We start from the raw sequence: 13,103 nt of genomic DNA, 5'->3' as shown, positions 1-13,103 counted from the left end.
GAAAAAGGCAGCTATTTTACACAGACATTAAACACAACAAAAGTTAAAAAAAATATTTGTCAATTGTAAACACTGGAAAGAACAAAAGTTGGCAAAAAATTAACATAAAATTTGAAGAAATGTGGAGTCTGAATACTGCAAATTGAAATATATCCCCGGAGCTGCAATTTTGGCATTCTTCCTAAGGAAAAGATCATCGTAAAACCCAAATAAACGCCTAACGTGGAGAACAGAATTCAGTCACAAAGAGCTCAGGACGCTTTGCATACTGAACAAATACAAGGTGAACAGAAAATTATAACTTATTTATGAGGCTTTACATATTTCAAACTCGACTGAAAAGTATAAAAATAAATTGTGGATTTTGTTCATTAAGCACCAGCCGTGCCGAGTGGCACAGTGGTCGCATCTGCTCTACTAACACAGGCAAGAACAGGGGCTTCTTTTTTTTTTTTTGTCTTTTTATTGTTTTTGTTTTTTTTTTTTATCTAGGACTGGTTGACTTGAGCTTCCCAACCACGTTGGAAACTGTATTTGCAATTCTGCTTAGTTGAATATACACAGGGTCAGCCAAGCCCTGATTTGGTTACGGGTTTAACCCTGTTTTTCAAATGTATTACTTTTTAAAAGCAAGTGCACAACAAATAGAACCTTTCTAGAAATCTTTAAAAACAAAAAAAGAAAAGAGAAAAAAAAAAGAAAAGAAAAAGATTCCTCCCCTCCCCCCCTTTATGCATTTTCTGTTTTGTTTGTTAAAAAAAGGCAACAGACACTGGAGGAATGAGATGCGTGTGGTGGTCTGCGTTGTAAATGCTCGGGTGAAGTTGTTCTGTCAATTATTTTTGCCTGGCGCTGATCATGCTTTGCTCTCGTTTTCATTTGTTTGTGTGGCTTCGTTAGGGACCGTCTTGACTTCTGCTGGAGGGCTCTTCGTTTCTGTCGCTTGCGCTTCCGATTTGTCTTCTACTGGGGTTTTCCTGAAGAAGAACCACCAAAATGGCACAGTTTAGAGACACAGAGTCACAGATCATCAGCTGCTGAATCAGTGATAAGGTAAGAATGCGTTTCTGGAAACAAGCACACAAATCGCCCCGCCAGAGCAAAGTGAGTGTTTCCAGATGCAGAAATAAGTGAAACCAAGCTCAACCCCAACCCAGCGGGACGAGGTCTGGGGTGGCAGCAGAGGCACAAGGCACGTTTTGGTGGGAACAAAGGAGCAGAAGGGGAAGCTCTGACAGTTGCAAAGACATTTGCTTTTACCATCCCTTGTTTATGTCACCCAACGTCTCATTAAAACAGACTGCCATTTAACAGAGAATCCTTTTCCCTACGGACTGTCCCAGTATGTTGCAGGAAGGGAAACACAGAAGAATGAAATGTCACCAAACATACGTTCACAGGTTTAGGACAGGTCAATGCCTTCGGAGGCCATCAACCTATCTGGGGCATTTCACAGAACCAGAAAAGCCTGTTCCTGGGTGTCCAACACTCTTTCCACAGTCATGGCAAGTGCCACCCGGTGTGCCTGTTCCACCCCATTAGCCACCTTTGGCTGAAAGGCCTGTAATGTCAATCCACCCTGAGAGCAGCCCAAGGCTGCAATACTGATTTGCCCGAAGGGAAGGACACGAGCAGCGCAGGCAGAAGAAGGTGGCTGGATCGGCAGAAGGAACACAGCTCTGCATTTGCCACCCTGAGAATTCATTTACGCAGCACAGACCAAGTGGCATTAATTCAGTTGAAACATTTCTTTACTGTGGGCAACCGTTCCCTGCCTCCCTTCAGTACCAGATCACAATCCCTGTTCCGTTTGCTGCTCCGTAGCACCCAGGGCAGTGACTGTAGGTGCTGTAAGCTGCAGTGAACATGGATTTCTCTGCTTGGGAGCAGCTCAGCGGCACCCATCCAGGCTGCCTGGTTTGCTCCAGCCCTCGTGTACCTGCCGGGTCACGTAGGCTTTCCAGGAAGGGCAGGATGCTCCCTAGCTGTGTGGGGCACAAGGCAGTGCTGCAGAACAGGAATTTCTCCTGACTTAGGAGAGGAAAGGAGTGCTGCAGGGAGGTAGGGAGACCAGAGTCAGATGTAAAGGCACCGGACTCATACAGTGAAACAACATGGGTTCTCACTCGGATCTGGAAGACAGCCTGTAACGCTAGCTCTAGAACAGCTAGTTGGGTTCCTGGCAGCCGTCTAGCTCACAGCGCAGACCCCCATGTCCTCAACACACTTCCCTTTGCAAAAGCTAAAGACGCAGTAGGAACTCAGTCTTTTGGTTTTGGGAGCTGCTCCCACCCCAAATCTGAGCTGTCTTTTCAGGACTCTTTCTGGTGATCAAGCACAGACTCTGCTCAAGCAGGAAAGACAAAATACTCCTGATTCAAAAAGCCAAAAAGAATGGAGACCTTCAGTACCTTCAGGGACCTCGTCCCCTCAGGAGCAGCTGATCTATTTTCAATCAGCATTTTCCAGGCTTCTGCGCTCATGCTTCTCTCAGCAACTGCCATCCAAACACACACAGAAGAGTGTCCTTGTCCAGCATCTGCCCTCCCCCAGTTACCCAAGCGAGGACTTTGTGCTGTTTTCACTCTCCAGTTACAGCGTCTCCTGCCCATCACAAGATGCAGACTTATCTCAGCTGAGGAAAGCGGATCCTGTCTGGATGGCATAAGGTTCCAAAGGCTCCCTAGGGCTGTCCTGCCTAGGAACATGCTGATGCTCTCTGAACAGATCAGGTGGGCAAAGAGGTAGAGTGGATGGAAACTCCTCCCTATACACCTAACAGCACACAAATTATCCAGACCCAGCTGTGCTGAGACTGCTCCCCCTCTCTCAGCATCATATTGCCAGTTATATCATATAGATCTCTTATCCTTTTGCCAGTCCAGGGACAAATCCAGAAGTACTACGCTTTTACAGTTTCACTTGCACTAGTTTCTGCCCTCCCTTATGCTGAAATAAGTCCTGAAGGGCTCCTCTGACCTGCAAGGAATCAGAATTTGGGTGGCTGTGCTCATTGCACTGCAGGAACTCAGTGCCTCCGAGGCCAGCACTTCCTCTGCATCAAATTGAACCGTGTCTGATCTCTTTCACAAAAGAATAACCTAGAATCATAGAATCATTAATGGAAAAGACCTCTAAGCTCATCCAGTCCAACCACCAATCCGACACTGCCATGCCTGCTAAACTATATCCCCAAGTGCCATGTCTACACTGCATAAAAGTCTAAAGAATAACACATTTATGATAAATTCCCGGGTTTGTCTTTTCTCTGCTTCCCTGGCACAGCCTATTCCTGTTTTCCTCCTGGACCTCTAAAGCCAAGCCTTGTTTAGTTGGTTCACAGGTGAGTTAGTTCGCTAAGGAAAGAATGAGATTAGTTAAGAGAACACCCAACAAGAACACAGCACGAGCACCAGTGCACAAGAGACACAGCACACACCAACAGAAGATTAAAGGCGGCCATACTCGGTCTTTGCCGGTGCAGCAGGTACAGAGCTGTCTGCAGTGGAAGAAGCAAGCTCACGAGCTTGCCCGCTAGTCACACTGCCAGGAGTAGTAGTGCCAAGAGCTGCAAAAACATCCTTTGCAAGATCAATGTCTGGTGTCTTGAAGGTCCCTTCGTCCATTTTAAAGTCCTCATTCTGGGAGGGTTTTGTGGTGCTGCCTGAAGCAGCCTCGCTCTTCACATTGCTTGGGTTCTGGGGTGTCTCCGTTGGGCTCTTCACCGTGCTGGGCTGCACAGCTTCCTTTTCAGGGCTCTTGGTGCTTGAGACCTCCTGCTTGGGCTCCGAAGGAGCTGGAGGGCTAGTGAGGTTTGCAGGGCTTGGGGCGGCTGGCTTGTTACCAGCTGCTGCTTTGGAGGTCTCGGCCACATTAGCGACAGCGCTGGGGCTGAGCACCGCACCTTGGTTGGACAGGACACTTGAAGACAGATTGTTAGTAGCTGGAGTAGAGCTTGGGGTATCGCTGAGATCAACAAGGGGGGCCACTTTGGGGGTGGAGGAGGAGGAGGGTGATGAGACCGAGGTGGCCGCCCCTTTGGCTGGAGTAGCCTGGCCAGGTGACACGGAGTTTGAGTCGGGAACGGCCACGGCCGGCAGGGCAATACTGGAGGTCAGCGTAGTGGTCTCACTGGTGGGGCTGTTCTGAGCAGTGGCAAAGGTTTCAGTGATAGTGTCAGAGTTAGTGGTGCCCGTGGTTACAGAAGGCAGCATGTCCTCAACGGTAGCTGCAGTATCGGCTGGGTGCCTGCGAGAGGACAGGAGTAGAAGAGAAATAGAGACAATGAAGCCTGTAAACGACAGCAGGAGGAAGGGGAGCAGAGCGTGAGAGTGAGAAGCAGGCGGGTGGCACAGCAGCAGCATGGCACATGGTTACAACACACACAGAACATGGAGAGGGATTCAGAGGAGCAGAAACCTTTCAGAGGGCAAATGTGCAAAGGGCTGGGATGAGTGAAGAGTAACTAGGAAGAGAAAAAGAGCGAAGAGCACATGTCCTTCAGGAATGGCCGGCTCACTCAGATTTTGGTTCAAGTCTTAGCCAAACCTAACCCTGTCACCTTGCAGAGACTCTTCTCTTTTAGCCTCATTTTCTCTCAGCCTCTTCTACCTCACCTCACCAGGAAGCTTTCTACCAATTCCCTGAGCTTGCAGCCCTGAGCCGTCTGTCACCACACAACAAGGTCCCAGTGTAGGATCCCCGAATCCAGCACCTCACCTTGGCCCCATCCCTTTGCTTGCAACTCTAAGGCCTTCACCAAACCACACCGAATATCATCCTTTTTCTCACACATGTAACGCACACATCTATGTACGCACACACACAGACATGAGGCTTTGAGGTGATGCTTTCTGCCCTTTTGAGCAGATTCCAGCCTGCTGTGTTAGCTGGAATACAGTTTGCTTTCGGACAATGTCTGACAGCGTAACTATGTTTTAGCAGCCATGGGGTAGCACTGGATACCTTGGCGAGTACATAGATGTGAGGCTGAAAACACAAATGGTTTATTCCATGAGAAACCAGTGTGCCTGAGAACACCATCTCAGGCTTATTGACCGAGAGAAAACCTTCATAAAGGAAGATAACTGAGTTAAAACTCCCGTAAGACTATCTAAGAAAATCAGGACAATATGAACATATTTCAGCAGCTTCCTACAGTGAATTCCTCCCGTTACTACTCCAGAAGGTACAGAGAAGCACTTGGAGGACAGCAAAACCACAACAGTTTAGGAAAGAGCTTAATGTACTCAGCAGGCAATACTTCAACCTTGCCGACCCCAGCTAACGTGGATTCACAACCTCAGGCCCCAAACAAGTTCTCTAATGCAAACAAAGCTCACCAGGATTCTGTGAAAGGGCTGCTCAGAGGTGCCCCGCCTGCCCCAACATCCGGAGCACGGCTACTCTGCTGCCATCAGGGGAGAGGGCTGCCCTCACCACGGGGTGTTCAAGCACTCCTCCAGGGCAGAGCTCCAGCAGGAGTTGGTGCTTGCTGGGAGCTGCTTTTGCTCTGGATCCTTTGCAGCGAGCCTGGACATGTGCCTCATCTGCACACTGGACAGGACTGGCAGAGACAGGCCTTTCAGAAACGCTGCTTTATTTCCCTTCCAGTGCTGGAAACAGGAGTCACTCACTTTTGGGGAAGAGAGGAAGCATTTCCTCACTGGTATGTCACGAATGGAGCATGGAGATGTTACCTTTCTTCCTCTCTTCCTGCCCTGTGTCATGGGCATGAGAGGTCAGGGATTAAAGCAACCGAGGGCAATGCAGTGACCCTGTGCTAAGACTAACGCCAACATACTCTGGCTCCGTCAGTGGCGTGGTCTCGTTGGGCTCTGTGTGTTTTCCCCCATCGTGGTTGGGGGTCCGCTCCTCTTCCGTCCGCACCTCCACAATAGGCTCCTTGGACTCGTCTTTCCTGTAACAAGGGAATGGCACGGAGGTTGGTTCACATTCACACTAGGTGTTCTCCTGCAAAGGCATGCTGGAAATGTCAACAGGGAGTGACAGAAACAGACTGGTCTGAGCAGCAGATTACTCACAGAATGGTTTGGGTCAGAAGGGACCTTAAAGCCCATCCAGTTCCACCTCCTGCCATGGGCAGGGACACCTGCTCCAAGCCCCATCCAACCTGGCCTTGAACCCCTCCAGGGATGGGGCAGCCACCCCTGCTCTGGGCAACCTGGGCCAGGGCCTCCCCGCCCTCACAGCAAAACATTTCTCCCTAAGATCTCATCTCAGCCTCTCCTCTCTCAGCTCAAAATCCCCTCCTACTGCCAGTCACACTGCTTTGGATGCAGCCCATGATACTTCTTTTTGTCACTCCCCCTTCCAGCTATTCCCTACAGCACAACCACCACGATGTCCATGATGATGGCTACTAACAGGAATAGGACAAAACCAGACAAAGAGCTGAAGAAATCCCGTCTTGAAAACATGAAGCAGAACACCAGCGTGGTCCTAGAACTTTTCGGTACCCTCTCATCAAGAGCCCAGAACTCCCTACAAGAGTTTCTTGTCTGGAGTTGCTGAGAGGACACACTGATCAACAGGAGGTGGTGACAGTACTCACGAGAAGGCGGCTTTGCCCTCCTCCATGTCTTTGCCCTTGGCTCCCGGGCCGGATTTGCCGCACAGGTTTACAGCGATGCACATCAGCAGGCCACACTTGTTCAGGAAGTAGCAGGTGACATCCACAGCCACCAGGAGCAGCACAAAGACAACGATGAGGATGCCGACGATGGCAGCAGTCCCGAGGCCTGACGTAGGGCTGGTGCTGGCTTTAGAGACCAGAAAGAGAAGAAAACAAGGTATTTGTAGTTAAAGGAGAGAGTCTGGGCTAGTTGCAGCTCAGATCTGGCTATGCTTGGGTTGCAAGCATGAGAAGCTTACAGACAGTGCACCCTCTCTCTAGCAGCCTTGTGTGACACCCAGTTCTCTATCCTAGAGGTGTGTAGGACAATCTGCCTGGAAACACAGATTTACTTGGACCTAATGGGGCTTTCCCACCCTTACCCACAGGTCCATTCAGTAGCCAAATAAAGAAATCTAATCAAATCTTAATAAATCCATAGATAAAGTCAGAATCAAAGTGCACTTTTTTTTGCCCCTTCTGATGCTTACTAACTGTCACGTCTGATTACGTGGTCCTAAACTCCATTCTCTGGTCTTTCCTTCCTCCTTTTCAGGGTACATGACACATTTGCTTTCATCTGCTTTTGAACAGCAACCCATAAACCATGTGTTCCCTCAGATCACCATTAACGGATATAAAAGTAAATCCGTCACTTCTTGATGTGCTCTAGGATGAAATTTAGTTCATCAGATTCAACCAATTTGAAAACACAAATCAAATCCTCTAACCTGTTCTTTCTCCATCAGAGGGTCAGATTTTTTTCCCTTTGCAATTGATCTTGATTGGGTCAGCCACTTTTTAGTGAATATCACTATGTTGTCTTTCAATGTCACCTGTTAACAGACTTACCCTTCCATTGACTCGTTCACCAATCCTGTTTTTCCTGTTATTAATCATAGATTACTACAGAATTCATAGAATTTGCTTTGGACATGGTTTAGCAGGCATGGTGGTGTTGGGTTGATGGTTGGACTGGATAAGTTTAAGTCTTTTTTAGGTCTAAGGTTAGGTTAATGACTCTATGATTCTATTGCAAAGCAGGCTACAGAAACCTCGCCTACTGCAGCGTTCGCACAGCTGGAACTCTGCAGGGTTCCCACTTCCCTGCACCACTTCCTCAGGACGCAGATACCTCTCCTCTTCCAGCAAGTGGACAGTGGGCGTGAGGTGGGGATGGAGGTCTGGAAAACGCAGGGCCTTGCCCATAATTTCTACCTGCTTGTGAAACACTGAGCGCTTTCCCAGAAACAGGAGTGGATAAACACATCAGTTAATCCTGCCAAAACTTTTTGACAACCACAAAACCAACAAGCACAGCTTTGAATGCTGCCAGCTGCAGCTTCCTCTCTTGCTACCACACCTTGAACACAAAGTACTCTGTCAGTGGAAAGATCATTTCCAGGGCTCATGGAGAGACAAAAACCCTCTGCCACGCATTTTATTACTTAAGAATAGGAGACAGAACATCCTTAGCATAAGGCAGAGAAGTGTGGTTTCATTTTGTGACCCTGACAGGAATCCAGACTCTAACAGGAAGGTTTCTTTCTGCATTGACTACATCTAAAGTCCCTCTGAGGCTCCCAACTCTTGCACTTGCTTCACAAGCCCATTAAATGCTCAGAACATTCCTGCCACAGACCAGACCCCAGCACCCTGCAGCAAGCTCCATAATTAAACGTATTAATCACCCTCTGATGCATGCAGGGAGGGAGGGAGGTCGTGTACTTTCCCTTTTCCAATGTATTTGGGATTCTTGTGTGGATTATTTAATATAAATTAACGTGTTCCTGCTCACAGCAGCTCCTGAAGGAAAACCTAAAGATGTGTTAAACTTATCACCCACCTAATCCTTCTGGGAATGAGCTCGTGGGGACGCTGGTGAAGGTGCACTAACAAAAGCGTCACAGACAGGCTCACAGGATAATAGTTCCTTGTCAGGCCTCCAAAAGATACCTCGTCTCGGTCACCAGAGGTGGAGTGAGACAACATATTTTGCCCTGGGACAAATGGAATTTTTCCATAGGCTAGAAGACAGCTGGAGAATTCCATTCAAACCAGAGCCCTCTTTGCACCTTCTCTCCGGCAGCTTTTACAAGACCTGCCAGCATGAGCTACAAGCCCCTTAAGGTCAGGAATTAAACCACCTCGACAGCCTTACATGCTGCCCATTCCTCGTCTGAACGGCTGTGCGGGACCCTTCCAAACTGCGAGAGGAACTGCAATCCCACTGGGACAATTGCAGCCTCTGACTCTGGGGCAGAGCCAAAGCCGCTGGGTTGGCAGCGGTGCCTACTTTCAAGTGCTGTAGTGTTCACACATAATACTGGACTTGGGGAAGCTGCTTTTTGTGAATAGTAAAGGAAGGAACCGATTTCCCCCCTGTGCAGGAGTCAGTTTGCCGTGCCCCTGGAGATGGAAAGGCTCAGGAATTCCCATGGGATGCGGAGCCAGCCTGCTACCACTTCCCTTCTGGCACGTGTGTAAACAGGGATGCAAGAAGCTGGAAACAGAAGAACACCTCTGTCTTTGGCATCACTGATGGCGGGGGAAGGTGTTCACAAACGATGCTGAGGAAGATGATGACTTGGGGAAATCTCACAATGGTGGCAGAAGAATTAAAAACTACTTGGGAAAACTCAATGTAACTACAAGAAAGAAACGTGCAAAGATGAAATAGGTCATTGTAGCCCTCCACACAGCAGAAAAGTTCATACAATACAGGCACTTTATTTGAGCAAAGATACAACAAGATTCAAAAGCTGGAAACAGAAGGCGGATGAGCTTCAGCTAGGAATAACACAGTAAATTTTAACAGAAATACCCAAACAAGAGCAGAATGTCATATTTTTCTCCACCAAATTTGGCTGACAAGAGGTCTGCTTTACTTTCTAAACAGGGATGTTATGCAGATTGTTTAGCAGTACTGCGGAAAAAGCCTGTCTGAATACTCACCTGCCTCTGTTCAGGACTGGTAACAGAAAGCAGAAATGGAAGAAAGATGGTTCCTGTTCCAAGCAATGTTTCCCATCCCACTTTAAATGCCAGTGGCGGGTTCTCCCGTGTTTGTGTGCGCACGGCTGTGCAGTGTGCTCTGATAGCCCTCGGCGAGCACTAGGGTCCCCAGGGGCTGCAGACGCTCTGCTCTGCTCCCTCCAGCAAGCACCAGCCCCGCAACACGACCGATCCTGCTGCCTGTGATGGGGACGGTGGAGAAAGCCTCTCTCCCCTAAGGCCCGGTGGTGGCTCTGTGAGTTGAGTGACAGCCCACCTACAGTCTGCTTTTATGCAGCTTCCATCGGCTTCTCGTGAGGCACTGACACCACTTACAAACGTAACGCGAACAGAACTCTACACGATCACAGACAGAAAATCGGAGAAGTGTTGCGGGTATCCCAGGTTTTACGAAACCTCCCCAAACCCCAGGCGTACCACCAGATAACCCACAAGACTTTTCACACGTGAAAGGTTGGAAAAGATTGAACACAATAAAGAAAAGGCAGTTTTACAACTAACGCAACAGACCAAGATGTTCAAACCTAGCATCAATTCTCTGTTCTGCCACTTCAGAGCCCGCTCCACAAGGTCATTAAACCCACCAAGCGCTACAGCTCCCAAAGACCCGATTTCTCCTACGACTCTACCAACCCACTCTTCTCTCCGAGCACCCAAAGGAGAGCTACTGAACAGGTACGAGTCTCCCCTCCGTGTTTCTCCCCTCTTCCAAACTGTTATCCTTCCTGCTCTGCCCCAGGGAGCTACGACAGGAAAGGCTGCCAGGAAGGAGAGCACGGAGACAGGGAGAATAAGGGCAAATCTGCAGAGGAACATCCTTGTTCTGGTGCTATTTGCAGATTTTACATTTCAGACTGTGAATCTGGGCCACAGTAATTGCCTACAATGTTTTTTTTCCAGGCCAGTAGGAAAACCCTGCAATTTCCACTAACTTTCAAATCTCTTCTGTGAGTTCTGGTTTTATAAATTTTAATTCCCGACATGAACTGAGATTCCAAATCTTCCAGAGATGAGTGATAAGGGATAACGATACAGGAATCCTTAAAGACACTGTGAACTTGGAGGCTGTTGGTGCTACATTGCTTTTTGCTGTACCTATTCTGTAAAGCTTTTCTGTTGCTATAGAATCCCTCAGGAGTGAGGGTTTTTTAAAGGAAATCCACATGCTTTTGTCTGCAGCACGTGCATTTATTCATTTATAGCCTGGATAGAAAAGCAGCTCACTAATCATAATGAGCAAGGGCTGAAGAAGCACAGCAGAGACTCACGTGCAGAGCATAAGCCGCGCAGTTAGACAAGACTGACGGCAGGGTTTTTGTTTGTCCCTATCAGAACTTTCTTAGAAAGATAAATTCCTTTCCAAAATCCTGACACTACTGGACACATTCGGTACAGACAGCTTCATCGCTGGCGACCCCAGGCCCACTCGGAGAGCCCTCAAGGGAGAGACAGACTCGTCTTTAGAAGAGCATCACAGCCAAATGGATTTCCCATCATAAAGACAATTCATGAGGAGCACAAGGGTTTGGTTTTTTTGTTGTTGGGTTGTTTTTCTGTGTTTTTTTTTTAAGTAATGACAAGAGAAAAGGAAAAAAGTCAACTGAAATTTGCTGAATGAAATGCAATACACAGAAGTTGGTAACAAAGATGCATTATATTGCACCAATTTACACCATGGGTTAATCCTGTCTGGTAGTGTCACATGCACAGTTAACGATGAATATTATTAAGGATCAGTAATAATTACTCAGCTGGTCAGGTAACTTGATCCAAGCTAATCTTTTCTGTTATAACGGCAAGAAAAGGGATCTCTCTATGAAGTTGGTAACACAGTAGTGGAAAATCAGAACTTGTTAGACAAGCACCCATGGCAAATCCGTACGCTCATGGGCTCTTTGTGTCCTGGCTCCGGCACGGGTCATGAGATACGTGACTGCGCGCCAGGGGAAGCCACAAGGATTCAACCGCATCAAGAAGACAGAAATCAATCTCTCCAGCGCGATTCCCACAAGATGTTTATAGTCGGACCACATCAGGAAAACCACCTAATGGCTATAAATTTGAACCCCCATGCAAAAGCCCACAGAGACATCCAGGCAACCCGGAGGATTCTCTCTCTGACAAATCTTCTTGCTCTTTTTAGAGTCTGAGGGTTTGTGGATGGGGCTTTTGAATCCTTTTGCACAACACAGTGATCGGCACCAGATGTGCAGAAAAATCAGTAAAAAGCAGTATTGTAAGAGACTTTCAGTATCGTACCTTCTTGTGATGAAAAACAGCAAGCAAACACAACAAAAAAAAAATCTTTCTTTACATCCATTAAAAAGGGCAAATTCATTACAAGTAACAAAAAAAATGTTAAAGAGAAAAAACTTGGCTTAAACCTTTCTTTTCCTTGTTACAAAATACTGACTCTTTCAAATTAAACATTTTTTAAATGTTCTGTGGTTTTTGCTTTCTTTTCTTTTTTTTTTTTTTTTCTGAACTGCCATCATCCTCTGAAGCAAAGTTATCTGCTCGCGTGCCCGGTGGGACCCAGGCCTTTTCAAGCAAATATTGCTTTATTTTAAGTTTCTAACAGAGCAAAAGCAGAGTCACTGCAGAGAGAAGCAATGAAACAAAGGAGGACGACGTTGATGGACTTCCCAAGGTCGCTGCAGGTGCCAGACAATGGTTCCCAGGAGGGGAAAATATGGTTGTTTAAAAACAAATTTGGTGCATGTGGCAAGCGTGGATGTTTCCCCGTGAGATCCAAGGTGACATGTATGACGACAGACATAGGAAGGGGAAGGGGAAGGAGGGAGAAGGAAGAAAGGACGAGGAAGAAAAAGAAAGAGAGAAAGAGAGAAAAATAGATAAAAAAAATTAGGTCATAAATATAGAAAACATAAGAATCAAAGGTTTATTTAATTTCGTAAATTAAAATGGTTAAAGGTTAAAGAGGAGCATTAGCACATTCACAGTGACAACAGGGCCAGGTCGGAAGCTCAGCAATGTCCAAAGCCGCAGAGCAGGGTCCGAGTCAGGGGTTACGGGGGTCGCAAGCAAATGAGATTAAAAATGATGGAACGGAAGGCTTAGCCAGAACACAAGAAAATGTTTTTCTGATATTTGAAAGGACAACACTGCCTTTTACACATGAAAAAACAAGAAATGCTTTCGGGCAGCAGACAATCCACCTGCCTGTCCAAGCCCTTCGCCAATGCCTGTGGCACCAAACACTCGGATCCTGGTGACCAAAACCCCAGAGAAGCAAGATGGTCTCAAGAGTACAGGACTGACTTTTCCGTTCAGCCTTCCAGCTGCTGGAAAACTACTCTAATGCAATTATTACTATTATTATTACTGAAAATAACACTCTTATCCCTCCAACCTCTTTAAGGACTCTGTGCAGTAATGGTAACAAAGGACTCGACATAACAAATACACATTTTATCTGCAGGAAACTCCTAGC

The 13,103-nt window shown here is 47.2% G+C and overlaps 1 protein-coding gene across 10 annotated transcripts in view; it reads right to left on the bottom strand.

The window, feature by feature from the left end:
- Nucleotides 1-443: 443 nt before the first annotated feature.
- The window catches only part of NCAM1 (neural cell adhesion molecule 1), a 104,530-nt gene continuing 91,870 nt past the window's right edge, over nucleotides 444-13,103 (bottom strand). For 4 of the 10 annotated variants that reach the window (XM_069876428.1, XM_069876429.1, XM_069876430.1 and 1 more), the window contains 4 exons: nucleotides 6,575-6,782; nucleotides 5,804-5,920; nucleotides 3,466-4,248; nucleotides 444-977 (listed from right to left, as the gene is read on the bottom strand). In XM_069876428.1, the coding sequence (XP_069732529.1) occupies nucleotides 857-977; nucleotides 3,466-4,248; nucleotides 5,804-5,920; nucleotides 6,575-6,782 (1,229 nt within the window). In that variant the 3' untranslated portion in view covers nucleotides 444-856. Of the gene's footprint in view, nucleotides 978-3,465; nucleotides 4,249-5,803; nucleotides 5,921-6,574; nucleotides 6,783-12,108; nucleotides 12,304-13,103 lie in introns of those variants that run through there. The other 6 variants (XM_069876432.1, XM_069876435.1, XM_069876437.1 and 3 more) reach the window with 2 other exon arrangements.

Source organism: Phaenicophaeus curvirostris, chromosome 25 (genome assembly GCF_032191515.1).
Source record: "Phaenicophaeus curvirostris isolate KB17595 chromosome 25, BPBGC_Pcur_1.0, whole genome shotgun sequence".
NCBI classification, from domain to species: Eukaryota; Metazoa; Chordata; class Aves; order Cuculiformes; family Cuculidae; genus Phaenicophaeus; species Phaenicophaeus curvirostris.
This window is presented reverse-complemented; position numbering and strand designations above follow the sequence as displayed.